The sequence below is a fragment of the Gadus macrocephalus genome, chromosome 21 (assembly GCF_031168955.1).
Source record: "Gadus macrocephalus chromosome 21, ASM3116895v1".
Taxonomy (NCBI): Eukaryota; Metazoa; Chordata; class Actinopteri; order Gadiformes; family Gadidae; genus Gadus; species Gadus macrocephalus.
In genome coordinates this window covers 13,717,761-13,742,805 of record NC_082402.1, presented here as the reverse complement: position 1 = coordinate 13,742,805, position 25,045 = coordinate 13,717,761, and the positions used below count along the sequence as shown (strand labels likewise).

The following is a 25,045-nucleotide window of genomic DNA, read 5'->3' as shown; positions in this document are numbered from 1 at the left end:
ATTTGGATGACCATGATGTTCCTGTATTGACATAATTAAGTAAAATATACTTAATATTTTCACAAATGTCAAGGTTAGCAGCAAGTACATTTTACTTGTTGCCGGCAATTAAGTTGTACTTGATTATTAAAGCATTGAAGTTACTTAGTTTTTTTTAGTGCAATTTCTTACAAAGATTTTTTTAAGTAAATTCAACAAGTTATTTTTTTGAGTGCAGTGAGATATGGGGCAGCCAGTTGGTGGAGGGCTTTGGGGTTAGGACCAGGATCTACACATTCATTTGGTGGGAGATAGGAAGCCAATGGAGGTCCTTTAGGTTGGGGGTGATGTGGTGCCAGGGTTTGGTGTGAGACTAGGAGTTGGGCGCGTGCATTCTGGAGTAGTTGTGACGAGGAGATGAAGGCGTGGATCAGTGTCTCAGCAGCAGGCCTCGAGAGAGAGAGAGAGAGAGAGAGAGAGAGAGAGAGAGAGAGAGAGAGAGAGAGGGGCAGATCTTTGCGATATTGCGAATGTGGTAAAAGGAGGATTTGAAAATTTAAATTAGCTTGATTGAATGTAAAAAAAATGGATGTTTTGTTTTATAGAATGGAAGAATGGTGCGTTGTTTTGAATTATACTGCCGCAAGGAATTGTGGGACGGTAGACCTACATCTTGCAGGATACTCCTTCCTATTGCTGGACCGGGGCGTGGTCAAGCTCTACTTACTACAGGGTGCATCATGCTAACCTCTACCCTCGATCAACCAGAATACCTGGTTATTAAGTACCATCGAATAGTTTGCTTAAAAGATGTCCCTTTATGTCCCCTGGCTATAAATAAAACGATAATGTTAAGATAATGTTAAAGGGGAAAAATACAGACTAAATTTAAAACTGAAAATGAAATAAATGAATACAGAGACTTGAGCATTTTTTTTTCAGATATTAAACACCTGTATTTATTCATTCATAGTGGTAAAGGGGTTAGGGTTGCTTTGCAGCCTAACCCTAGGATCCACTCTGTTTACTGGATTAAAGCATCTGCTCTCATTAGTTTACATGTTAACATCTGATCTGTGAGAGTGTTAGGTCTGCATTAGCAGTTAAGTATTCAGTACTTGAAGTAATGCAGTACTATAAAACCCCTCAGCAGTGCAGATAAACCCAATGACCCCCCTCCCCGCCCCGACCACCTCCACCAATGCACACATTTACAGATACACACACGCACAAACACAGACACGCATACACCGATTAGGATCCTCCTCTCAAAAACCCCTCCCACACCAAGCCACATCCAATCAGATTACAGCTTTGGTTGATTTGCTGAAACCAACGGAATCGAAAGGCCAACAGCTTTCTTCATCTCTAAAGCCAAACATGTGTTTCATTGGTAAAGCGCGTTGAGCTGCCGTCTATTGGCTATACTCCCAACGAACAGCTATGCTCCTTCTCTGTCGACCTCTTGAAACAACACTGAGGCTGAAGTACCCTGCACCGGAGTTTGACCACAAAACACAATACACAAAACACATTAACAGTCAGAGATTAAGATAATATAACATAGTATATTAAAATATAGAATAATAACCTGTCCATATGTCAGTAATTAAGATCGCCATGAGTGCAGACATTTCTTATCAAGATTTATATTTCACAGCAGCTGAATGATACAGCCAGGTGGACAAAAGGGTTCCATTGATGGTGTCCACGGTTTACCAGTATATTTAATAAATATCATAAATATATGGCCTTTTAAGCACTCTGAGAGTGTACCTGTGATTAAGGGTTATACAAATAAAATTGAATTGAATATGCATCTTTGAGCCAGTAGCATCTAATTTCATATGTATGTAAAAAACATTAATAATAACACCAGGAGGTCATGGATTGGGCCAAAGACTTTATTTGAGGTGTTCATCCAACAACTACGTGAACAGAAGATAGAAAACCCCTCCAGAGCTGCTGTTGGAAGACGAAGCTATCGCAGGACAGAATGGAGTCTCCCTCTTGTACTTTACATTATTGGTTTCTGATATATATATTCATATATATAAATATATATATATACGAAGGAAGGGAGGGAGGGGTATAGGTGAATGACGTGAGGGGGGTGGTTGTTGTGGATGGGAGTGGGGTGGGGGTGGGGGGGCATAGGTCAAGGGTTATAGTGGGTCAGAGTTCACTTCTGCTCGGGCATGAGGTCGTCGATGGCCTGGCCCGCCTCCAGGCGCTTCTCCATGTCCACCATCAGTCGGACGCCGTCCACCACCATCTGCACCAGCTCCACCTCCGAGAAGCCCAGCCGGTCGGCGTTGGAGATGTCGAAGACTCCGCCCACTGCGGCGGTGTCCACGCCACCTGAATGAGGAGGAGGAGGGGTTAGATGGATAGAGTCATCTTCCCTTAGGGTTAGGGCTAAGGCACCTTTCACTTAAGGGAGAGGTGTCAGGGACACGGTTTAAGGTCCAAAGCCATCTAGTCATCTACTTCTAGGTTCAGGGGTTAAGGGCCATCTAGGGTTCAGGGTAAGTCCTTTAGCGTCATGCGGTTCAACGTATTTACCTGTTCCACGCTTCTGGAGCCTCAGCCTCTTGAGGACCTCTCCGAAGGACTCGTGCTTGCTGAGGTTGGGGATCTTCACGTGGACGCCGGCGCGCAGCCCGGTGCCCAGGTTGGAGGGGCAGGTGAGGACGTATCCCAGGTGCTCGTTCCACATGAACTCGTGTCCTCGGTCCTTGAACAGGGATTCGATCTGCAATGACATCAGGAGGTGGTTTGGTTTTGAGTGTGCAGCTAAGAGAAGACATGGGATTCTCCATGGCGCGAGGTATCTATTGGTTAAGAGGTTGCATCGTTCCTTTAGCAGGAAGGCGTGAGGGTAATGATGCGATTGGACGTAGGAATTATAGCAATGGGGAGTTAAAAACAAGTCTCTGTCATGGACATTTGTTTAAGGCAGACGCTACAGAAATGAGTGGTGGCCTCAAATTGTATGTGTCCTTCTTAATCTTAACCTGAGGGGTTGAGGAGCAGGGGTCCGTACCTTTGTGAGGCCGGTGCAGAAGCGGTTGAAGACCTCCTTCATGTTGCCTCCCTTCTGCATGGAGATGACCCTGAGGTGGTCCTCCTCGTTGACCCAGACCAAGAAGGTCTTTCCCTCGTTGTGCCTGAGGAAACAGAACCGTGTCACTCTACTGAGCTCCAAGCCAATCCAGATCCCAGATTGCTGACTGACAGAGACTATATTTATTTAATGGTGCAATAAAAAATATTGAAAGATTTTTAAGACATGAATAAATGACCCAAAGTCCTAATGATTCATAGCCACGAGCAAATTAGTGAGTTACTGCTTATCATTTAGTGATCCATAACTCATTACTTATTGAACTAATACTCATCATTCAGTGAATGACTAAACATTAATTATTGTACTACTAAATATAATTTAGTGAACTTCTCGTAATTCACGTAGTGTGGAGCGATACAAATAAGGTCACGGGAACATTGCTATTAAAGGTGGAGACGGGTTGACCCATGATGAAGCAGATTCACAACTTTAGGAGTTGGGAGTCGCCTACAAACGACACCAGTGGCCGTACTGTCGGCCTGGGATGGGTCTCGTTGGTACCCTGGAACTCACCAGATGCCACGACCGTCGGGCCAGTCCCGGGCCATCCCGGAGGCCAGGAGCAGGGGGGAGACGGGCTTGTCGAACAGGAAGTGGTCGTCGATGAGCTGCTGCTGCTCCTCATCTGTCATGTTCTTCAGGGCGTAGTACGTTCCTTTCAGGTCCCCGTCCAGGACGTCCAGACCTGCGCGCAGCAAACCGCTGTTAAACCTTCAATCACACCGCTGTTGGGCGAGTCCATGGGGAATCGTTTATCACCCGTTGATGCAATGGACGACAACTTCACTTTTATTCTGCTTTAACTGTAACTGTTTTTTTTAGCAGACGGTTTGATCGAAATAAACTGACAGTGAATACCGATACATGTGATTAAGGCACCGGTAGGGGTTGGAGGGAATCCTGCTTTATAGAATAACTACAGGTAGACTAAAGACATTGCTGAACAAACCCAGTGCCTTTTGTCTGGGTTTGGATCAAACCCCCTTCCCACCAGACTATAATAATAATAATAATAAATACAATTTATATAGCGCTTAATATGGTACTCTAAGACGCTTCAGATGCTATCCCTCTCCCAATTTTAACACTGGCATATGCAGTGGCCTGTAGAAATGGCTAGGCTGATATATCGATCATACATGTGGGTGGGGCATGCCATTGTGTGATAGGGTCGATTTTTAAATGCCTTCTAAAGGCTGATCCACATCAAACATGGCGATGAAATAGAGGGCCGTTTAATTAAAGTAATCATTTTGGCTGTGAAGTCTAGAAAGAATGGACTACCTGCAGTATCTCAACGCACGACAGGGGGCAGCAAAGAGCATGACATTTATATCAAGAAGGCACAGCACGTGCACATTAATCCTTGGGTATTACGTAAAAGGATTTTCTCAGTGCCGTCTGTTACCTGCTAGGCTCTTATGGCCGTTAGTAGCCTATAAGCCCTCCAGCTTCCTATCTCTTCATGTTCTTTTCGACCTCGACCGAACTGTTAAACCTCCAATGAGTATTTTTGCAGACCCCTCCCTGTTTTGATTAAATCGTTTATTATTGAGCCTCATTGTTCTCATGTTGCGCAACTGGTCATTGCTACAGGGCACAAATGCATAAGCACCCTGAGACTCAATCAAAATACAATTTAATTTAAAAAATTAAAAAAAAAAATACGAAGTCAATTCCAACACAACTCTTTCTTATTGTATATTATTTTGTAACTCAAATTCCCAATCTGTACTAGTGTTGAGGGGATCTTTCGATGGAATGTAAAACTGACTTTAGTAGGTGTTTGCGCCGGCAGGGGGCAGCAGCGGACCATTAATCATTCATGTGTGCGCATGAACGGAGAAGCGGAGCTACGCACTTTGGATGGAGAGGTCCTCGATGGCGCGTCTCTCCCCGCGGCTGCAGTGGGGCGGCAGGCAGAACCCGCGAACACTCCTCCCCGTCCTCACCCTGGAGCTCAGCACGTAGTTGGGATCCAAGTCGTCTCCGCCCTGCCGTGCGCCACACGCACGAACATCATATTAAAAAACGTGTGCGTGTGTATAGTGTGTGTTTCTGAGTCTATGCGCGTGCGATAGTGCGTGCGATTATGCGTCTGCGTGCGTACCTGCAGGTTGTCGGGGTTGATGTCGGTCTTGTGTTTGTCAGAGGGCTTGTACCCTCCGTGGCGGTCTTCGATCACGGGGTCCAGCAGCTCCTTGAACACCTCGTAGGTCTCCTCGTCTCCCGCCACGCAGCCCACCGTCATGATGAAGGGGTGGCCTGTTTTAGAAACATATCGTTGTTTATAATAACCTGTATGTAGTAACCCTCTCCAATGGTGCATGTTAAGACAAGTGACACTATAGCAGTCGTCCAATGTTATCAATGAGGTAGGCTAATTCTCCATATTCTATGCAGAACTTGTTCATATTGGCGGTAACTAATAGGCCTATATTACGACGATGTCCGTGTCCTGCTTAAGGCCACGTGATCATCGACCCTGCAATGGAACTTTTACCAGTGCTCGTTCATTCCTCCACAAGATTACAAATTAAATATCGAACCAATCCGCTTCGGACGGCCGAGCATAAGCCGCCGTGCGCGGGCTCCCCGCTAGGGGGCGACCACAAGGTCACTGCTGGAGGCCCGCTGCGGTGGTCTTGGGTTTCCTCACGCGACCGAGAAAATACTGAGAAATCCGCAACTCAGTGACACGGCCTTTGACGGACCGATGGGACTGGGGGAGGAGATAGGATGGAGGGTCACGTGATGTGGGGCTTTTATACCTGGGTTGTCGATGCCGGTCTGGATGACGTCATCCAGGGTGAAGCCGCTAGGCGTCTCTTTGTCCCGCAGGTTGGAGTAAATCTCCGGGGTGAGGATCTTGGCCATGTGGTTGTTGTGCTTGGTGAGGTCGGGGAACTCCTGGTCCGATGAGTAGTTCATCTTCAGCTTGTTGTGCGTGTTACCGAACGGCATGGTTGGTTCACCTGATGGGGGGGGGGAAATAACACAACGACACAATCACATACAAATACACACGCACAGCTCCACACGCACACACACACAGCCGCTTAATGAGTCGTCCCAAGCTGGCACGCAGCGCCCTATAAAGCCGAGGGATAAGGCAGCGGGACAAAGACTTATTATACAACACGGTGACGCAACCAGCCAGATAACGGTCGCTCAATAAAAAGCCCATTTAGCCTCAAATTAACCCTCTGTGCGCCGTCTCGATGGGTTAACATCCACCGTCTGCACGGGGGCGGATGGATGTTAACCGAAATCAGGCGTTTAAAGCCTTCGGTCCGCTGGTCAGATGATTTAAATAGGTGTGAGGTGGACTGATGTAGGAATGTCGAGGTGGGGATGCGGGATGGAGGCCTACTGCGGGTGTAGGATCAACCTGGACAAGGTCGCCGGAATGCCGAGACGCAGTCCTGCACCGGAATCCAGACATCCCCCCCCCCCCCCCCCCCCCCCCAAAAAAAACAATCAGACAGCCGTCAAACGCGCAATGACGGACTATATTTAGCAATATCGCACTGTAGCCCTCCGTCTGTCAAGCATGCAAAATATGAACGAACCGTTCATTTTGGTTCATTGTGCAGCGAAGGAGTCTCCGTGTGCGCGCCATAAGCGCTCTGCAAAAAAAATACGCTCGACGTCTAGAGCGATTTAAAATCAAAGAAAAGCCTACCTGAAGACGCTTTTCTATGGGGAGAAAACAAGTCTTAGCAGCTTGGAGTGGAGCGAGAGTAAGCAGATCGACGTGAATACTGGTGTCCAGAATTAAGAAGCTTTGTTCGCTTTTATACGGAGCCGCAGCTCGCAGCTGATTGGCTCCTATTTCGAGTCCATTCATTCTATTGGAGACAGAAAGCGCAGCAGTCTCTCTACAACCCCCTCTCCCCCACTCCAACCCCATCCCCCCCACCCCCCATCTCTGGCTCACGGACAGATAGAGGTGATGAGGGAGGGGGTTGGGTGGGTGAGGGGGGGGGGGGGGGGGGGGGGGGGGGAGGGGAGAGGATGGGGGAGCTAGTCTCATCCTTAGTGACTTGACAAGTTTTCACCTGAAATTGTGGGGAGACAGAAAAACCTCAGATTCTAGCGGGGGATAATCGTGTTGGCGTGTCTCGCCTTGACTTCACTTCAGGACCGTGCGAGTGTGTTGTTTATGCCGGGACTTGTGTTTGTTTGTTTGTGTGTGTGTGTGTGTGTTTGCGTGAGTTTGACACAGACCGCCTGCTGAGATGATGCAGACAAGTGCTGTGTCTGTAGGACAGCTTTGCCCTGCAGGGCTCTCGGCCAATAGGATAATCTGAAGGGAGGAAGTGGAGGTTATAAGGCAAGGGGAAGCGCTGCAGTACATGTTGTGACATCATCGCTTTAATCCAAATCTCAACCCTGGGACACTTTGTGTCCCAGGGTTGAGATCGTCCAGTACTGCTACAGTACACTCTGTGACCCGCTACAGCAGGACCTCCACACACAATTCCCTCCACCATCCTGCGACTATGAATAATTAATCCTGTGTGTGTGTGTGTGTGTGTGTGTGTGTGTGTGTGTGTGTGTGTGTGTGTGTGTGTGTGTGTGTGTGTGTGTGTGTGTGTGTGTGTGTGTGTGTGTATGTGTGTGTGTGTGTGTGTGTGTGTTTGGTGTGTGTGGGTGTGTCTGTTTCTTTGTCTGTGTTTCTCAGAAACAGTCTCAATAATTATTAGCGATAATAATGATGGGTTTAGCATGTAATAGCCGTTCACGCTGGAATGTGAAATTCCAATTCATGAGAAACAGACCCAATGTGTATCGACTACACCGTCACTCGTTACGTTTCTTTACCAGTGTGGTATGAGCGCTGGGCGTGGCTCTCTGCGGGTGCCAGAGGAGCACCACCGTATCACTGACCGTCCTGCACCCTCCTGGCCCCGCTGTCGTACTCCAACTGGACTGTTTTAAACACGGGGCCTCGGAGCTGGACCGCGGACCGTTTCCCTGACAGGAACTCCTTTCCGATTGGCCGAAGGGCTGAGGATCCTGTGAGTGTGGAACCACTGGGACGAGGGCCAACTAGAGATGCTGTGCAGGTGATCATGTGACACCCAGTGATGACTTAACTCGATGTTAAAAAAAACTGCATAGCAGCAGAACATCTCAATCGATCTGCAACGGCTAAATGGTTGATTTCGTGCTCCAGATTTGGAATGCACTAACAAGAAGAACGTAAAAATAAATCAGGGTGTGCCATTTTACCGTTAATGTTGGCCAACTGCTGAGAACTGTTTGTTTACCCAGTCTGTCCAGTGGGCTGATGGAATCAATGGGATGACGTGACAGAACGCCCTCTATAGAGGACGGTTCCCCTCCATAGAGGACGGTTCCTGACTGCCGCAGCCAGGGGTAACCGGCCCCAGAACCTGTTCAGAACTCAGGGTTCAGAACAGCAGCACAACACACCGGGCCTGCCAAACACCGCCATTCAGAACCTCTCCTTCCTGCCCTGGTCACACACACACACACAGACACACTCACAGACACACACACAGACACACAGACACAGACACACGAAGCCCCTCCCCAAGTCTCATTCACCCAAAGCCTAATTTGCATATGAAGCCCATTTATTAATGAAACACAAGACGCTGTTGTTGACCAGAGAAACTCTCACGGTTTCTTTCTCTCTCTCTCTCTCTCTCTCTCTCCTCTCTCTCTCTCTCTCTCTCTCTCTCTCTCTCTCTCTCTCTCTCTCTCTCTCTGTCTCTGTCTCTGTGTCTCTTCCTCAGAGAGATGACCACTGTAATCGACAAATTAATACATCAGATGATTCCCTCATATTTTATTCATGTTACTGGTGTTTCTAATATTTGTGTATATCGATTGACCTTCACATTGTTTTATGCCAATCAATGTTTGCTTTGGCAATAGAAAGAGTTGTAGTCATGCCAATAATTCAGCCAAATGAAGAGCATCCACTCTGCTACAGTAAGCTGATTGTTTTATGGCCAAACACCGTGATGCATTTAGCCCAGTGTTAGTTTGGTCCAGACTAATTGTGTAGATCTCTGTCTTCTGGGGCCGATGCTGTGATGAGACTAAACCCGGGAAATGAGGGTCAGGACCAACTGAGTGAGGGGATTGTGTTTTTTTGCTTGACGGGCTCTTTTGGCTCTGCAGGCTGTCAAATTGATATTAGCATTGGTCGTTGTTTTTTAGGTGGTTGCATAAAAACAAGAATCATATTTTTTGGATTGAATGATCAGTGGGTTTCTAATTTCACCCTGCATGCATTGTCTGTGGCTCTCCTCGGGACTCGTAAGAGGATCTGCCGGAACGCTGCACCCAGGGATTGACTTGGAGGCTCGTCCGATGGCCTGCGAGCGTTCTCTGTAAGTTCATTCACAGCAGCATTGATATTTGCAGTGGAAGTAATCTATCTTTTGGCAAACTAGTTGTAATGGGTGGGGCTGGATGTGTCTATGTGTGTAGTAGCCTATTTGTGTTTAACTAATGTTTGCTTGATTCCCTGAGAATATTTTAGTTTTTTTAACGTTTCCTGCCATGGTCCAGGTCTTTCTAGATCTGCTTTCATAGGTCTGGTAGTACCGCTCCAGTAGGTCTGGTAGCAGTGGCGTGCACAGACTTTTTGAAGGGCAGGGGCGGAAAGAGAAAAAAAGGGCACATATAGCGCGTTCTCACCACTGAAGAGGGCACTTTAGACACGTTTTATATGTTATACAAATGAGGGCACTCTAGCACGCGTTTTGGCTTCAAAGGGGGCAGTTTAGCACACGTTTTGGTTCCCGAAAGGACACTTGAGGGGAGTTTAGCACGCGTTTTGGCTCCCAAGGGGCCCCTTTAATACGCGTTTTGGCTCCTGAGAGGGCAATTTAGCACGTGTTTTTCAACAATTGGGCCACAAGGGGGGGCGACTGCCCGAGTAGGTACAGGTCTTTATGTTGACCCGGTTGGATAGGGGGCAGCAGAATCAGGTCATCTGCGTAGAGGAGGTGTTTAATCTCTCGTGCACGGCGTAGGCCAGCAGCTGTTGACTCTCCTTAGTGCGGTTGCCAGTTCATAAATATACATTCGAACAACCTTCCTCCCCTCCGCGCCTCTTCTTTCCTCTCCTCTCTTCCCCTTATCCTTTCCTCTTCTGCAGGATGGATTTGTCATTGCCGTGCTCTCTTGGTTTCCGTGGTAACAACAGCCCGCTGTGACTGCTGAGTGCTGGAGCCAGTTTGGACCGGTCGTCGCTGTGGGGGGAAGGGGGAGGGGAGGGAAGGGGGAGTGGTAGGGCGAGCGAGTGAGAGTCACCGTATAGTGGCTCTGAGAGGTGCTCAGGGCTCGCGAGCATTTAATTGTCTGACGTTATATAATATTACATAACCCGACGCCCGGAGCCAAGAAGACACTCATATAGGGGGAAGTGCCTCGGAGAATGGCACTAGGCCCCCGTGGCGGACATCACAGGAGTCAGTGGGGCATGTCTTTAACGAAGAATATTGTGGTGTCTGTGTGAGTGTGCGTGTGTATCTTACAGTAGAAGACTGTATGTGTGTGTGTTGTGTGCATGTCTGTGTGTGTGTGTGTTTCCATAGAAGACTGTGGTGTCTGATCACAGACCTGATCCTAAAACCTATCCCGAAACCTAATCATAGATGCCCCAGCATGCACACACAAACAAAGTTGCACTCATGTACGTGCACACGAGCACACACACACACACACACACACACACACACACACACACACACACACACACACACACACACACACACACACACACACACACACACACACACACACACACACACAAACACAAACACACATGCCCCAGCCTCATCGAGCGTCAAGCCTTTATACCACCTCTGATTTATTCATCAAGCCGCCCCCTCACTCACTAGCTCCCCCTCCCGTCTCGCCCCTGCGCCAGCCTCCTGCTGCTCCCATTGGCCTAGAGATATCAACAGGGCTCAGCAGGTCTGCAGCCTCACTGAGCGTGCTCACATGGAGCCACACGCATCGCTAACCCTAGCTGCTAACTTAGCCGCTAGTAAGCAGTCAGGCGGACACTCAGCCAGGCTGGAGGGGGGGGGGGGGGGGGGGGGAGCGAGACTAAACATGGAATGCTAAAAGCCAACCCTTGTTGTTTAACAAATAATACTGTGTGCTACAAAATTTAAAAAAAATGCTTAAATTGCCACAGGGTAGGGAAATCTCAAAGACATCTCGGGGATCTCTTCATTATATTTCCCCTACATGTGTTATCTCGGAAAGAGTTAAAGTAACTGAAGTACTGTTAATAGTAGAGTAATATTAGTCATGCCGGTAATGTTAGCAACTGCAGTAAGCTTTAGGGTATCAATGGGCCTTGGTCACCTAGCCTCTATCTTAGATTTTTGCATTTGATTCTCCCACCAAGCTAGCATTTAAAGCAAGATGGCCGCTAGGTGAATATAAAATCCCATGCTAACAATGCTAGCTAGCATAGAGATTAGTGGCACTGAGCCAGGGGACACTGTGATCGTCGATACCCTCTGCTGTCTGGAGCGTCCGGGGAGGGCTCAACCAAACAGGAAGAGTGGGATTGGCCAGGTAGAAGGTGCAGAGCTTAAACGGTCGGGAATGGTGGACCTTAACACAGGAAGGGCTGAGATTAAAGAGTCACGCACACTGGTTGCTGAGGTTGTTGTAAACGGGCGTGGCTAACAGCAATAGGAAATAGGAGGGGCGTAAAGTAAAAGGTAGATTTGACATGAATAAAACCTGAAACAACAAAAAAAATGTGAATCATGTTATTTAACCGAGGAGGAGTGGATAGAGGAATGGAAGGAGGAGAAACAGAGAGGGGACAGGAGGGAAGGAGAGGTCGGAAGGCAGAGAGGATACGTAGGAGGGAGATGAGGGAGACAAGATGGAAGGAGATGAGAGAGCAGAGTAGGAGAGGTGAAGAAAGGAGGATAGAGGAGGTGAGTGTCAGCAAGAAATGTAAGAAGCTGACTTTGTATGTGTGTGCGTTTGTGTGTGTCTATGTAAGTGATGAGCATGTGCGTGTGTATGTGTGTTTTTGTGCTCATGTGAGTATGTATGAGTGTGTGTGTGTGTGTGATTGTTCTGAATGTCCTCAGCATCGTTAGCATATTTGGAACAGAGCCATTCCCTGGTCTCCATGACGACAAGGTCATCACTTCTGCTGTGAAATGCACGTTGTAATGACCTTTGACCTACGGTTCTACATAACCACAGGATGCAGTGAACCTGTTTTCTCCAAGAGCCATTGTGACCTTGCAGCCAATCAGATGAAGGAGGCAGACCCAGTCACAGAGGTTACAGGGGTACCAAGATTACCCAAGGTACCATTCAGTATACTTATTTGTTGTGTGTTTTTTGTTTATGTGTTTGTGTGTGCCTGCGTGCGTGTTGTCTTGCATGTGAATGTGTGTGTGTGTGTGTGTGTGTGTGTGTGTGTGTGTGTGTGTGTGTGTGTGTGTGTGTGTGTGTGTGTGTGTGTGTGTGTGTGGGTGTGGTTGGCTGTGTCATGCACCTGATTACGTAACTGTTCACAGGAGACAGAGAGAGAGAGAGAGAGAGAGAGAGAGAGAGAGAGAGAGTGAGAGAGAGAGAGAGAAAGGAAAGGGAGGGGGGGAGAAAGAGAGAAAGGGAGACAGAGAGAGAGAGAGAGAGAGAGAGAGAGAGAGAGAGAGATAGCGGGAGAGGGATTAACTATCATATCCTGACCATTTCCACTAGCAATTATTTTTTACTATACATTATTTATATATAATATACATTCTATATTCAACAATGTATACATTTATTAATTTAAATGAATTAATTGTTCCTCTATATAGTGAACAATTTTCCACTTATTTATTTATTTACTTGTAAATAAATACTTGAAATGCCGAAAACGCTCCTCTAAATTTGAATTGGAAATGAGAGAGAGGTGAGAGATATAGCGAGGTGTGGGGGGGGGGGGGGGGGGGGGGGGGGGGAGTGACAGGGAGAAGAGAGAGTGTGACATGCACACATGCACAAAACACTGTTTAGCTGATGTGTTTACCAAGCATTCCAGTGGCGCTGCCTATTGTGTTGCTATGGTGACAGAGGCATGAAGATGATTTGACCTGACAGTCCATCCCCAGCTGGTCACCCCCTGGTGGTGGTGAGGAAGACGATGATGGTGGTGGTGAGTATGATCATGTTGAAGGTGGCAGTGCTGGGTGATGATGCTGACGATGACGATAAATTGATGAAGGGGATGATGATTATAATGACACTAGATTGTGCTATTGCAAACAGGAGGCTCTATGCTGTCCCCATCGTTTATGTTACATTGTTATATGCTCTCATATGCCAATAAATATAGTTGGATTACATTGAGAACCGGAGAAAAACAGAAACATAGACAGATGGAGAAAAAGAGCGAGAGACTGCCAGAAACAGATGGAGAGAGAGAGAGAGAGAGAGAGAGAGAGAGACAGAGAGACGAGAGAGAGAGAGAGAGAGAGAGAGAGAGAGAGAGAGAGAGAGAGAGAGAGAGAGAGGGAGAGGGAGAGAGAGAGAGAGAGAGAGAGAGAGAGAGAGAGAGAGAGAGAGAGAGAGAGAGAGAGAGAAATAGAGGTTAGTGTCTCCTTGCTGTATAAATGGAGGCCTTCTGTCCTTGAACAGGATTTTTCTGCTCAGCCACGCCAATGCTCTGTGTGTGTGTGTGTGTGTGTGGTGTGTGTGTGTGTGTGTGTGTGTGTGTGTGTGTGTGTGTGTGTGTGTGTGTGTGTGTGTCTGTGTGTCTGTGTTTGTGTGTATAATTGTATAGATCACATATTAATAACTGACGGGAAGGGTTCCGATTGGCTGTTTCCTATCCATCCTGGTTGGCTGCAGTCTGTATAGGAGGCGGGGTATATGTTTGTTACGTAACTGTTTTATGTTTTTAAAACAGCTCCGTAACGCTATGCTTTGTGGTTAACGCTAGGCTTTCAACTCAAAAAAGGGGTGGGGGGAGTTAAGGATGAGGGGTAAACTAGGACATAGAAAACCACGTGATGGTAACTATGACAACAGCCTTAGGCAGAGAGAAGAGGAGAAGTGGTGTGTGAGGTGTGTGTTAATGCCCCCCTCTCTCTCATCCCCAGACTCTGCCGCTACAAGCTCTCCAGTAACTCTCGCTGCCACTAGAGGGAGACAGAGGCTTCCAGTCAGAATAGAACCTGAGACAATGGAGACGTTTGGAGGCTTTATGTATTCTTAAGGACCTAAGCTGAGTCTACGTCGGTGCTGCAGTGGGAGCTATTCATCATCTCTTCTGTGTTTATGTTGCCATGTTAAAACATCATATTAGGACCAATTACAGATAAGTAGAGACCCAGTACAAACCACAACAGAGCCAGTATAAACCAGGACAGACCCAGTACAAACCACTACAGAGCCAGTACAAATTGGTACAGACCCAGTATGAACCATTATAGACCCCTTACACAGCCAGTCCAAGCAGTTTTACGAGTGTTTTTTATTAAGGAAGCCCTTGGCATCTTGTTGTGGGCAGAGGCACAAGACAGACCAGACAGAAGGCGAACAGAGAAGAGGAGGCGGCTGGCGCCCTGATCTCTGAAAATAGAACCCAGAGAATATGTTCTTAATCTCCACCTACAAATATAAACGGCAGAAGATCCCAGCTCAGTTCAGTGTGGATCTTAATGAAAGAGACATGACACAAAACACTAACAAGGTTGTTTTCCGAGGCCCTCCTGTCGAACCATACGATCACCATACAACCTGATGTCAACGGTCTTGTGGTCATGTGGTCACGGTGTCTGAGGCCACGCCCCCTTGGCTCTGATGCTACCAACAGCACCTGGACACCCTCTGCTCTTCCTGGGGTCTAGCCGTCGGCCATACTGTAGTTCTTCACTTCGCCAGGCGAAGGAGCACCGCAGTGGGCTTTGATGCTCAAGGGCACTTGAGTTCAAGTCGGTTTCAACCAGAGACCTCATGATGTGAGGTAATGGTGCACGCAAAGGTGTGTTTGAGACAGGGAGTCCCCCTGACTCACGGGCACCGTTTGCATCGTTGTAATGCTGCTGTTTGTGATGAGCGCGTGCACACATGTGGTCAGAGAGGGAGGTGCCGAGTCTGGTCCTTCCTCCTCACGGTGACCTCCGACGTCGTGGGCTCCCCCTGGCTCTCCTTCGACCTGGGGACGTTGATGTTGGGGTCCTCGTCGTCGTCCACGTTGTAGCACTTGCCCAGGTTCTTGATGACGTTGAGGTTCCAGCGGGCCGTCTCAGCCAGGCTGTTCTCCAGGATCCAGCCGTCAGACTCTGAGTCCAGATCCCCCAGGAGGAGCAGGTTCTCCATGGCCGTCTGAAGGTACCGCACGCCCGTCAGGACCAGCAGCTGTAGGGAACAGAACCCACTGCTGTACGAGGGGTAGGGCCTCCATGCACTTTCCCGGCAAGGGGATACATGGTGACACAATCCTCAGATACAACCCCCAGATATAGTCCTCAATGTCAGCAGTTATACCCTGAGCCATCCTCGTGCAAGATGCATCCGAACCCCTACCTGCTCCTCGATAGAAATGGGTCATAAATGAACAGGTAGGGTCAGGGCATCTTGCTCAAAGCATGCCTGAGCGTGGACAGTGGCCATCGGGGTTCAGAGAAAGAACAATCTTGCCCCCTATATAAATATAGCAATACATTAATTCTAATACAGATACACATTACTTCGTTGATCCCGGAGGAAATTGCATAAAAAGACGGATGGACGGGTGTATAGCTATAAAGAGTCAAAGAGACAGCCTGGTACCTCAAACAGCCATATGAGGAGGACTATGAGGCCGGCGGACTGCAGGATGCCAGTGTAGTGCTCCAGCAGCACCTGTCTGCAGCCCCGCGTCCACAGGTTGAGGCGGTCCGTCTGGTGGCGGTAGCTGAAGTGGGCCGAGTTGTTGGTGAGCTGGTGCTGGAGGCAGGGCCGCGGCGAGAAGGTGTTACAGCAGCTGAAGGGAACGCCGTCCATCAGGTACTTGCCCTCCACGTTGCTCCTCAAGCGACTGCAATGAAGCCAAAACACAGCAACCCCTGTGTATGTTATGTACTATTGGGTCATTCAGCAAACCCTTTAAAACCGAGTAGTGACCCTCTCACCCCACTCATACCCAGTTTAAGTTATGTAGAATAAAACCTAATAGATTCTAGGCTGCTAAAACCGTAGTGGAACCCAGTAGAGTCTCGACCACTAGCAACCCAGTGGAACCCAAACACTTTGAAACACCACTGATACCACTGGTACTAATAGAACCCAGTAAAGTCCAGTAGAACCTGGTCGACTCTAGACTACTGCTACCAAGTGGCACCCAGTACAGTCCACATCCAACCCAACACTTACTCCAGGACGCGGGGGCTGGTCATGTCCAGGTATCGATTACTGACCCACTGGACGGCGAACCAGTCCTTGTACCCGGCGTTCCCGCAGCACTCGAACTGGATCTGGAGCAGGTCCAGCGTGCGCTTCAGGTAGCACCGTCCAGGTGTGTCGGTGTCCTTGTAGTACCGCATTGCGCCGCGCAGGCCCAGCTGCAGGGAGTCCTCCAGCTGGCTGCGCATGCTGTAGCACAGGAGCGCCCCCACCAGCACGCAGAAGGTGAAGCAGAAGGTGCAGACGATGTAGGGCAGCATCACCAGCTTCCAGCGGGTGAACTTGGCCCCGTCCACGCAGTCGTAGCAGATCTTCCCGCCCAGGAAGTTAATGCAGCAGGCGACCAGGCCCGTGGCGATGAGCATGTGAGGCACGTACAGGATGTCCTGGTCGGACATCACGTCCCTTTGCTTCTGGATCTCCACCTTGATGAACAGGCCCAGGCTGAAGATGATGACGCCCGTCACCACGGAGATCCAGTTCAGCATCCATAGCACCTTGGCCAGCTGGTCCCTCTCTTCCCTCGTGAAGGTCACCTTGCCAACGGCCATGATGTTGTGTGGTTGCTATGGTGTTGTGTTGTTGCTATGTTGTTCTGGGGTTAATCGGGTGTCGTTCTGTGGTTGCTATGGTGTTATGGTGGTTTGCCTGATGTTGTATAGTTGCTATGTGGTTTTGTGGTAGCTATGGTGTTGAGTGGTTGCAATTTAGTTTATCGGTTGCTATGTTTCAGTGCAGTTGCTATGTCACAGTTTGGTTTATTTGTCATAGTGTTGTTTTGTGGTTGTTTTTTGGTTGCTATGGTGTTTATTAGTTCCTGTTTTGTGGTTGATATGTTGATGTATGGTTGCTAAAGGATGGTGTGGTTGCTAGGTTACAGTGCAGTTCCAATGTTACAGTGTGGTTGATGTGTTATGGTCTGGTTGCTATGTTACAGTGTGGTTGATGTGTTATGGTGTGGTTGCTATGTTACAGTTTGTTTGCTATGTTACAGCCTGGTTGCTAGGTTACAGTCTGGTTGCTATTTCAATGTGTGGTTGCTATGTTACAGTCTGGTTGCTATGTTACAGTATGGTTGCTATTTCACTGTGCGATTGCTATGTTACAGTCTGGTTGCTATGTTACAGTGCGGTTGCTATGTTACAGTCTGGTTGCTATTTTGCAGTGTTGTTGCTATGTTGCAGTTTGGTTGCTATGTTACAGTGCGGCTGCTATGTTACAGTGCGGCTGCTATGTTACAGTGCGGTTGCTATGCTGCGGTGTTGGAGTCCTCTCATTCAGGGCTGCTCCTCCTGCTCCACCAGGAGTTCATCCTGGGGCAAGAGGGAGCTATAGCGAGCTACAGCAGCGGCTAAAGATGTAGGGCCTCTTGCTTTCTCCTTAAGGAGCTTAGACACCAAGGGTTATTCCTGGCACCTCTCCTGCCTCCTTTCCTCCAGCAGAGAGGCTAACCTGGAGGCATCGGCAAACAACACACAACCAACAAAATCACTTATTGGAAAACCAACAGACTCACTCGTCAGCAAACAAGATGAAGACGTGCTCGACCTCATACTCATACGTGGAATGATTATTGTAGGTCGGACGTTGTATGGAAACATAAATAAAATTGAAAATAGGAACTATTTGCAAGATAGTATCCACTGGTCAGGGTGTTGGACACCCAGCCCAAAAGGACCGGGTTTGAACCCCACGTCCGCCACCTGCCTGATAGTTCCTTTAATGAGATGCCCCTAACCTTAACTAATGTCTAAATAGTAGTTGTTTCTGTATCGATCAAAGAATCATATCCTCTGCATGACCGGGTTAGGGGTGAGGTTGTTTTGGGTTGGGGTAGATATAACCCTGTAGGGAGGGAGTAAGGGGAGTCATGGGGTAAGGTCAGGGTTGAGCCTCAGGGTATAGGGTTAGGTTAGGGTTACCAGGATAAACTCTATTCCACCTGTGCGGTGTGGTTCAGGTCAGGGTGGGGTCACGGTGGGGTCATGGGTAGCGGGTTGGGGTGTAGGGCAGAGGAATTGGGGCTAGGGGCTATGGTAGAAGGCTATACCTGCGTGGCGCGTCTCCTCACGCTGCCATCTCCTCCTGGTGGTCCGTACTCCTCCGACGAGCGTGTCTTGTTAAAACTTAAGAGAGACATTTAGCTGCAGCTCTCCACCCCGGCTGTAATCTGTTTAGCTTAATGATAAACCCCAAACCACTAATCTGGAGTCTTCTACTGCCACTGGCTGCCCAACTAGAACCTCTTACTTTCTCTCTTGAATTACATTTTATTTTATTTTATTAAATTCTAAGGGCTGTATTGTCATGGGGTAATGTACATTTGCATTGCCCAAGCACAGCAAAATATACAATAAGATACGGAAATAAAACAAATACGATTTCTCTCTCTCTCAGTTGATACTATTTTTTTGTAGGCTAACTCACTTTAATTAACTCGTATTGAAGTTTGGCTACACCTTTCGTCCTACGTTTTTATTTTTTGTGTCCATAAATTGAAGATAAGACTTCCAACTCATCATCAGCAGTACATTTTGAGAGTGAGGCACATGGAAGTGGTCTGTGTTTGGGTCATTAAATCAACAAGTCCCAGGGGCCCTATAACACCTTCCTGGCCCCGCTGTTCCTGCACACCGGTGCTACCTCCTCATCCCACCGGTGGTACCTCCTCATCACACTGGAGGAACCACGAACCACGCAGACCTCTGCCTTGCCTTCTTGTGGAAGCCCTCAGTGCGCAGCCGCAGTGCGACCCGCGCGTCTTTTAGTCAAGGTTTGGAGGGAGCCATGGCCCTGGATAATTTCCTTTTTGGCCAATGCATCCTGTATTTCCTTGCGTTTCTGTTCGGCTTCATCTCGGTTGTGCCGCTGTCGGAAAACAGCGACGACTTCCAGGGGAGATGTCTTCTTTTCACGGAGGGGAGGTGGCGCAAGGAGAACGCGACCGGAGGAGGAGGAGGAGGAGGAGGAAAGGAGAGATTTGTGGTGGAGGAGTGGGCTCCCGAGTCCTCCTGCCGCTTCGTCACTTTCGTGGGCATCGCATCCCTCATCGTGTCCGCGGTGCAGGCTTGGCGGACCTTCTACTATCTCTGCAAGGGACACGACGAGTGAGAGATGTTCTGTCATGCATAACTTCACTGGCAAACATGCCTGTTCGTCAGTCACGACGCTGAAGTTGGCATCCGATTCGCAGCATCCGATTCGGCTTGAAAACCACTTAGAATCTTCAAATCGGTCCTGATTGAAAACCACTACACCTATACTCTTCAAATCTGGACTACATTATCACAGTGAGGCTATACATTATGTAAAACATAGTTTCAGATTTTTGAAACCTTTACCCTATTTGTGAAAATGCAATGCGGTCTGGACCCCTAAATGAGCCTGTATTGCATTTTCACAAATAGGGTAAAGGTTTCACAAATCTGAAAATATGTTTTACATAATGTATAGCCTCACTGTGATAATTTAGTCCAGATTTGAAGAGTCTAGGTGTAGTGGTTTTTAATCAGGATCAGTTCTAATGCGGTCTGGACCCCTAAAAAGCATTAAAATGTGCCTTTATTGCATTTTCACAAATAGGGTAAAGATTTCACAAATCTGAAACTATGTTTTACATAATGTATAGCCTCACTGTGATCATTTAGTCCAGATTTGAAGAGTCTAGGTGTAGTGGTTTTCAATCAGGACCCGTTCTAATGCAGTCTGGACCCCTAAAAAGCGTTAAAATGAGCCTGTATTGCATTTTCACAAATAGAAAAAAGGTTTCACAAATCTGTAACTATGTTTTATATAATGTATAGCCTCACTGTGAAAATTTAGTCCAGATTTGAAGAGTCTAGGTGTAGTGGTTTTCAATCAGGACCGATTTAAAGTGGACCAGCTGCCGAATCGGATGCTGCGAATCGGATGCCAACTTCAGCGTCGTCTGTCAGTCAAGATGTACATCATCAGTTCAGTGACAAATTTATGACGTCTCGTGTGAGAAAAAATGAAATAAAGATACAAATATAAGCATCAATATGAATTAAATGAAGAAAGAGAGACATGTAGATAGACCGATTTTTTTTGTATGTGGGTTATGGGAGGTTTATTTCAGTATTTAAGAAATTGTAGAATAAAGAGATCAGGCAATAATAGATGGGATTTGTAGTTACTTTGGAGGTAATTTCACTTTGCAATTCTTGCTTGATTCAACTGATATCTGGAGTCTTGATGTATTCTAACTGTATTTAAAACCTGTTTTCTGAAGTCCTTGCCTTGCTGTATTAACGGTCTCCTGTAGTTCTTGCTGTGTTAACGGTCTCCTGTAGTTCTTGCTGTATTAACGGTCTCCTGTAGTTCTTGCTGTATTAACGGTCTCCTGTAGTTCTTGCTGTATTAACGGTCTCCTGTAGTTCTTACTGTATTAACGGTTGCCTGTAGTTCTTGCTGTATTAACGGTCTCCTGTAGGCCTATTTCTTGCTGTATTAACAGTTGCCTGTAGTTCTTGCTGTATTAACAGTTGCCTGTAGTTCTTGCTGTATTCTCACAGTGTTCTGAAGTTCTCCCGGTGGGCCCTGGCCCTGTGTCCTCTCTCCTGTAGTAACCGGGTGCGTGTGCTGCTCAGCCTGCTGGCCAGCTCCGCCCTGCTCTGCCTGCTTTTTGTGGCCGGGACCCTCAGCACGCTGGGCTTCAGCAGCTGGTGCACGGCGCTGCGGGCCCACCGGCCCCTCAGGTACCGGCCCCCCGCCCAGCCCCTCAGGAGCCCCTCCCGAGGCATGGCCGTCAGTATGATCAGTGGAAAGCCTGCTGTGTATGATGGGTATCTCAGCCCACCATCCTGCCCAGTGGACTGTACCGACTGGTGCGCTGGACGGTTGGCTGGATGGCTGTCACTACCGTAACAGAATTGGCTATAAATGGCTAATGAACTGGTGGTCAAACATAGGATATGTACGGTTTTTATAAAGTTTATTTTAGTTTTACTGTCTGTTACTTACTTTCCTATATTGTTGTGTGTGTGTGTGTGTGTGTGTGTGTGTGTGTGTGTGTGTGTGTGTGTGTGTGTGTGTGTGTGTGTGTGTGTGTGTGTGTGTGTGTGTGTGTGTGCGTGCATATTTCTGTCTGTGTGTGTGTGTGTGTGTGTGTGCGTGCGTGTTTGTGTGTGTTCCTGTGCGGGTGCATGTGTGTGTGTAGTTGTGAAGAGCTCCAACAGACGGACCTAGAGCTGGGTCTGGATAACTCCTCTTTCTACGACCAGTTTGCCATCGCTCAGGTAAACATCAGCAACCATCCTTCATTTGAATCATGTCTCTATTGAATAGAAGACTTGTGTTTGGTTCCGGGTTACCTTGTAAAGCTCCACAAGCACACTATGGCTGTATCGGGAATGGGTCTACTCTTCACCTTCATTTCCTCTTAGTAAGAGTTTTTGAGATGCAATTATGGTTTAGGAACAGCTATTTACAGCTGGTACCACAAACGGCATTAGCCTGGTCCTATCAGAATCTCGTACTTCATTTCATTTGTACAGAGAGTGTGGACCCACTCAATTGACAAACGTTAACTCACTTGAATGGGGGTGTCTGATGAAGTTTAAAACTCTTCGATCTGCCCAGTGCCACTCTGGATATGCCATAACCAATCGGTAACGTTTGGCTAGGAATCACGTGGCGCGCAGGCTGTAAACAAACCAAACACCGTGCGGGAAGATGTCCGTCAACGAGAGCTGGCTTTAACGTCATATATCTCATCCGCTCCCTCTGTTCGCTGATTGGACGCAGAAAATGTAGACTGAGAAAACCCACTAACATACCACCCAGACCTAGTACTGAAGGGAAATTAAAATTGAGCGGAAGTACTTAGGCGGGCAGAGCCAGGCTAAAACGGCATCGTACGTAGCATGTCAAAAAAATTTCGCTTTATTAGGCTGTACTTTCTCAAACATTTTGTATATGTTTTCTGTTAAATGTTGGGTCTGTTGGGTCTGGAGGTTTTGGGCTGGGAGGTGTCTTGAGGTTTTGGGCTGGGGGGTGTCTTGAGGTTTTGGGCTGGGGGGTGCCTGGAGGTTTTGGGCTGGGAGGTGCCTTGAGGTTTTGGGCTGTGAGGTGCCTTGAGGTTTTGGGCTGGGAGGTGCCTTGAGGTTTTGGGCTGGGAGGTGCCTGGAGGTTTTGGGCTGTGGGGTGTCTGGAGGTTGAGGTTGGGGGTGTTTGGAGCAGTGGTTTGTGGCGGTCAGGAGGTTTCGGGCTGGCTGATCGGTGAGACTACGGGGTCCCTGACGTGCGTGTCCCCTCCCAGGTGGGTCTGTGGTGCTCCTGGTTGTCCTGGCTGGTCCTGGTTCTCCTGGAGCTCCTCCGGGTCTCCTGGGGCCCCCGCCGGGGGGAGAAGCTGGGGCTCCTCCTGGTGCAGGAGAAGGAGCCGCTCCTCAGCCTCTGAGGGCCCGAGGAAGAGGGCCCCCACCACACACACACACACATATATACATACATACCTAAATATACACACATGCATACACACACGCACGCACACATTATTACCTACAAACACAAACGGTAATAAACACACAGACCTGCTTCCAAAAACACACACACACACACACACACACACACACACACACACACACACACACACACACACACACACACACACACACACACACACACACTCAAATACACGTGTTTATCCCCACCTATCTACACCTAGATACATAAATAGATAATCACTCACACATTCACATGCAAGCATACATACATACATACATACATACATACATACATTCATACACACATGCGTACATAAGTATGTACATACGTGTATACATTATACACACACATACGCATGCATGCGTGTGCGCACACACACACACACACACACACACTGAATACAAAATACACTTTAAGATGACATCACATCCTATCCTAACTGTACTGTTTAATAACTGCAAGGGCCTACTATAATGGCTCTTTATATTCAGGGCTGTTTGACCACAACTCACTGATCAACTGTGCCAAACTGTGTCTGTTATAGAAAGATTCCTGCTATAGTTACTACTATTCATCATACTATAGTATAGTTATTGTTTCTATAGTTACTATTCCATTTTAGGAATGATATAGTTCTACTCTAAGTGATTGTATAACTATTGTATAGAATAGTTTACGACTTATGTAACTGTTAGGCCTTTAATAGCTGTACCGTCCAACCCATGGTAGAGGATGTTTCAGTCCCACAGCACCACCTGCTGGTTGAGAATGCATGTGTTGCTCGGAGGTTAGCCGAGTTCTGTTTAGCATCATTTCAAAGAATGAGGCTAATTCCTCTATTATTTAGTAGGCCTATCTGTATTATTTAACGGTCTGTATAAATTTTTTCTGAATAAAGGTAATACAACTACAGAGGAGGGTCTCACAATTTCTTCATGAGTATAAACAAGATCCTTAAATCTCAGGTTGTGACATTGTGACTCTTAAAATGAATGAATATCATATTTTAACTTAAACAAAACTACACCTAGAAGACAAAGTAAACAAATAAAAAACATCAACGGAACACCTAAAATATGTTTTTTTTTTATTTTGACGTTCTTAGTGGCCCTCTTTTGTAATTACAGGGGCCGCATATCGGAGAATGAGATAAACAGGAAGAGAGGGAAGGAGAGAAAAAGAAAATAGTAAATAGTCGCCATGCAAGATTAGAACTAGAATCACAAGATAAAGGATCTTTAAAGTTTTAACTACATCAATATGACCTAAGATCAGAATTATCTATATAAATAGTCTCCAGTGGACAGTTTGATCACAGTTCATTCATCTCCACAATGATGGTTTAATTATCAAGTGATTTAATCAAGTAATAATTCATATTGACATGACAAACAACAAAGAAGAGCCATCATTCCACAGCTTTTCAGCCCACTCACCAGGTTGTTGAGCTACTGGTTCTTCTAAAGATGTCTAGATGACAGCATGTCTGAATCACAAGGTTTTTTTTTAATTGTTCCCCTTTCCAGATGTCACGTCTTATGGGAGCTGGGTGGGGACACATGCCTCACCAGGAAAAAATCTCCATAGTGCCTGCAGCAACCCCCAGTGAATCTAGCAGTTGATAGGATCATACTCACTGATTCGATTTGATTTGTCAATGTTTACTCTGTTTCTGCCTTCTGATAGTCTATCGTCCACAAGATTACATTCCAACCTCTCCTTCTGTTCCAACAAGACTGTGATACAGTACCTACTAATTTCTCGTTCTGACCGGAAATAACATTGCTCTGGGATATGCTTGCCATTACTGCACCCTTAGCGCTCTGAAAGGCAACACACTTAGGGTTCCACCTTGGTGCTTGACTCCATCTGTACCCCTTCACACTACGCACTTCTCCACCCTGAACACTGTCTGACCAAACAGTCATTCATTTGTCTCAAAGCGCTTCTGTCACACTGAATACCCAGCATTATTTGAGGAACAGAAAGAGATTGTGTCATGCGGCCTCGGGAACCTTGGTAGCACTGAAGGAATGCTGAAGGGTCATGCCAGAAATTGCAGGA

The 25,045-nt window shown here is 47.3% G+C and overlaps 3 protein-coding genes and 2 long non-coding RNA genes across 5 annotated transcripts; 2 read left to right on the top strand and 3 right to left on the bottom strand.

The window, feature by feature from the left end:
- Positions 1 to 1,869: 1,869 nt before the first annotated feature.
- On the bottom strand, positions 1,870 to 6,954 carry LOC132449752 (creatine kinase B-type). Its single transcript, XM_060041568.1, has 8 exons — positions 6,795 to 6,954; positions 5,881 to 6,084; positions 5,220 to 5,374; positions 4,971 to 5,103; positions 3,623 to 3,794; positions 3,026 to 3,149; positions 2,545 to 2,734; positions 1,870 to 2,340 (listed from the first exon to the last, which is right to left on the bottom strand). Exons 2-8 carry the CDS (start codon positions 6,071 to 6,073, stop codon positions 2,162 to 2,164), a joined length of 1,146 nt encoding a protein of 381 aa, XP_059897551.1. The 5' UTR covers positions 6,074 to 6,084; positions 6,795 to 6,954; the 3' UTR covers positions 1,870 to 2,161.
- A 4,638-nt stretch (positions 6,955 to 11,592) lies between these two features.
- Positions 11,593 to 12,619, top strand: LOC132449493 (uncharacterized). The gene is made up of 2 exons (XR_009523591.1): positions 11,593 to 12,082; positions 12,341 to 12,619. It is a non-coding gene; the product is annotated as an uncharacterized LOC132449493 (long non-coding RNA).
- Positions 12,620 to 14,323: 1,704 nt separating this feature from the next.
- On the bottom strand, positions 14,324 to 18,717 carry LOC132449547 (photoreceptor outer segment membrane glycoprotein 2-like). The gene is made up of 5 exons (XM_060041236.1): positions 18,567 to 18,717; positions 17,221 to 17,968; positions 16,487 to 17,164; positions 15,905 to 16,151; positions 14,324 to 15,490 (listed from the first exon to the last, which is right to left on the bottom strand). Exons 3-5 carry the CDS (start codon positions 17,065 to 17,067, stop codon positions 15,206 to 15,208), a joined length of 1,113 nt encoding a protein of 370 aa, XP_059897219.1. The 5' UTR covers positions 17,068 to 17,164; positions 17,221 to 17,968; positions 18,567 to 18,717; the 3' UTR covers positions 14,324 to 15,205.
- A 397-nt stretch (positions 18,718 to 19,114) lies between these two features.
- On the top strand, positions 19,115 to 23,893 carry LOC132449548 (transmembrane protein 179-like). The gene is made up of 4 exons (XM_060041237.1): positions 19,115 to 19,623; positions 21,103 to 21,234; positions 21,696 to 21,774; positions 22,797 to 23,893. The coding sequence occupies exons 1-4, from the start codon at positions 19,304 to 19,306 to the stop codon at positions 22,932 to 22,934; spliced, it is 669 nt and encodes a 222-aa protein (XP_059897220.1). The 5' UTR covers positions 19,115 to 19,303; the 3' UTR covers positions 22,935 to 23,893.
- Positions 22,381 to 24,911, bottom strand: LOC132449549 (uncharacterized). Its single transcript, XR_009523603.1, has 2 exons — positions 24,418 to 24,911; positions 22,381 to 22,989 (listed from the first exon to the last, which is right to left on the bottom strand). It is a non-coding gene; the product is annotated as an uncharacterized LOC132449549 (long non-coding RNA).
- Positions 24,912 to 25,045: the final 134 nt, after the last annotated feature.

Bases quoted from the DNA above. Each gene is read 5' to 3' on its own strand.
- LOC132449752 (XM_060041568.1), bottom strand. From the start codon at position 6,073: ATGCCGTTCGGTAACACGCACAACAAGCTGAAGATGAACTACTCATCG. The intron at 5,375-5,880 runs GTATAAAAGCCC...TTTCTAAAACAG, and splicing joins GACCGGCATCGACAACCCAG to GCCACCCCTTCATCATGACG. The intron at 2,341-2,544 runs GTAAATACGTTG...CTCCTCATTCAG, and splicing joins GCTCCAGAAGCGTGGAACAG to GTGGCGTGGACACCGCCGCA.
- LOC132449547 (XM_060041236.1), bottom strand. From the start codon at position 17,067: ATGGCCGTTGGCAAGGTGACCTTCACGAGGGAAGAGAGGGACCAGCTG. The intron at 16,152-16,486 runs GTAAGTGTTGGG...GCTTCATTGCAG, and splicing joins ACCAGCCCCCGCGTCCTGGA to TCGCTTGAGGAGCAACGTGG. The intron at 15,491-15,904 runs GTACCAGGCTGT...TGTTCCCTACAG, and splicing joins TCCTCATATGGCTGTTTGAG to CTGCTGGTCCTGACGGGCGT.
- LOC132449548 (XM_060041237.1), top strand. From the start codon at position 19,304: ATGGCCCTGGATAATTTCCTTTTTGGCCAATGCATCCTGTATTTCCTT. The intron at 21,235-21,695 runs GTACCGGCCCCC...GTGTGTGTGTAG, and splicing joins CGGGCCCACCGGCCCCTCAG to TTGTGAAGAGCTCCAACAGA. The intron at 21,775-22,796 runs GTAAACATCAGC...GTCCCCTCCCAG, and splicing joins ACCAGTTTGCCATCGCTCAG to GTGGGTCTGTGGTGCTCCTG.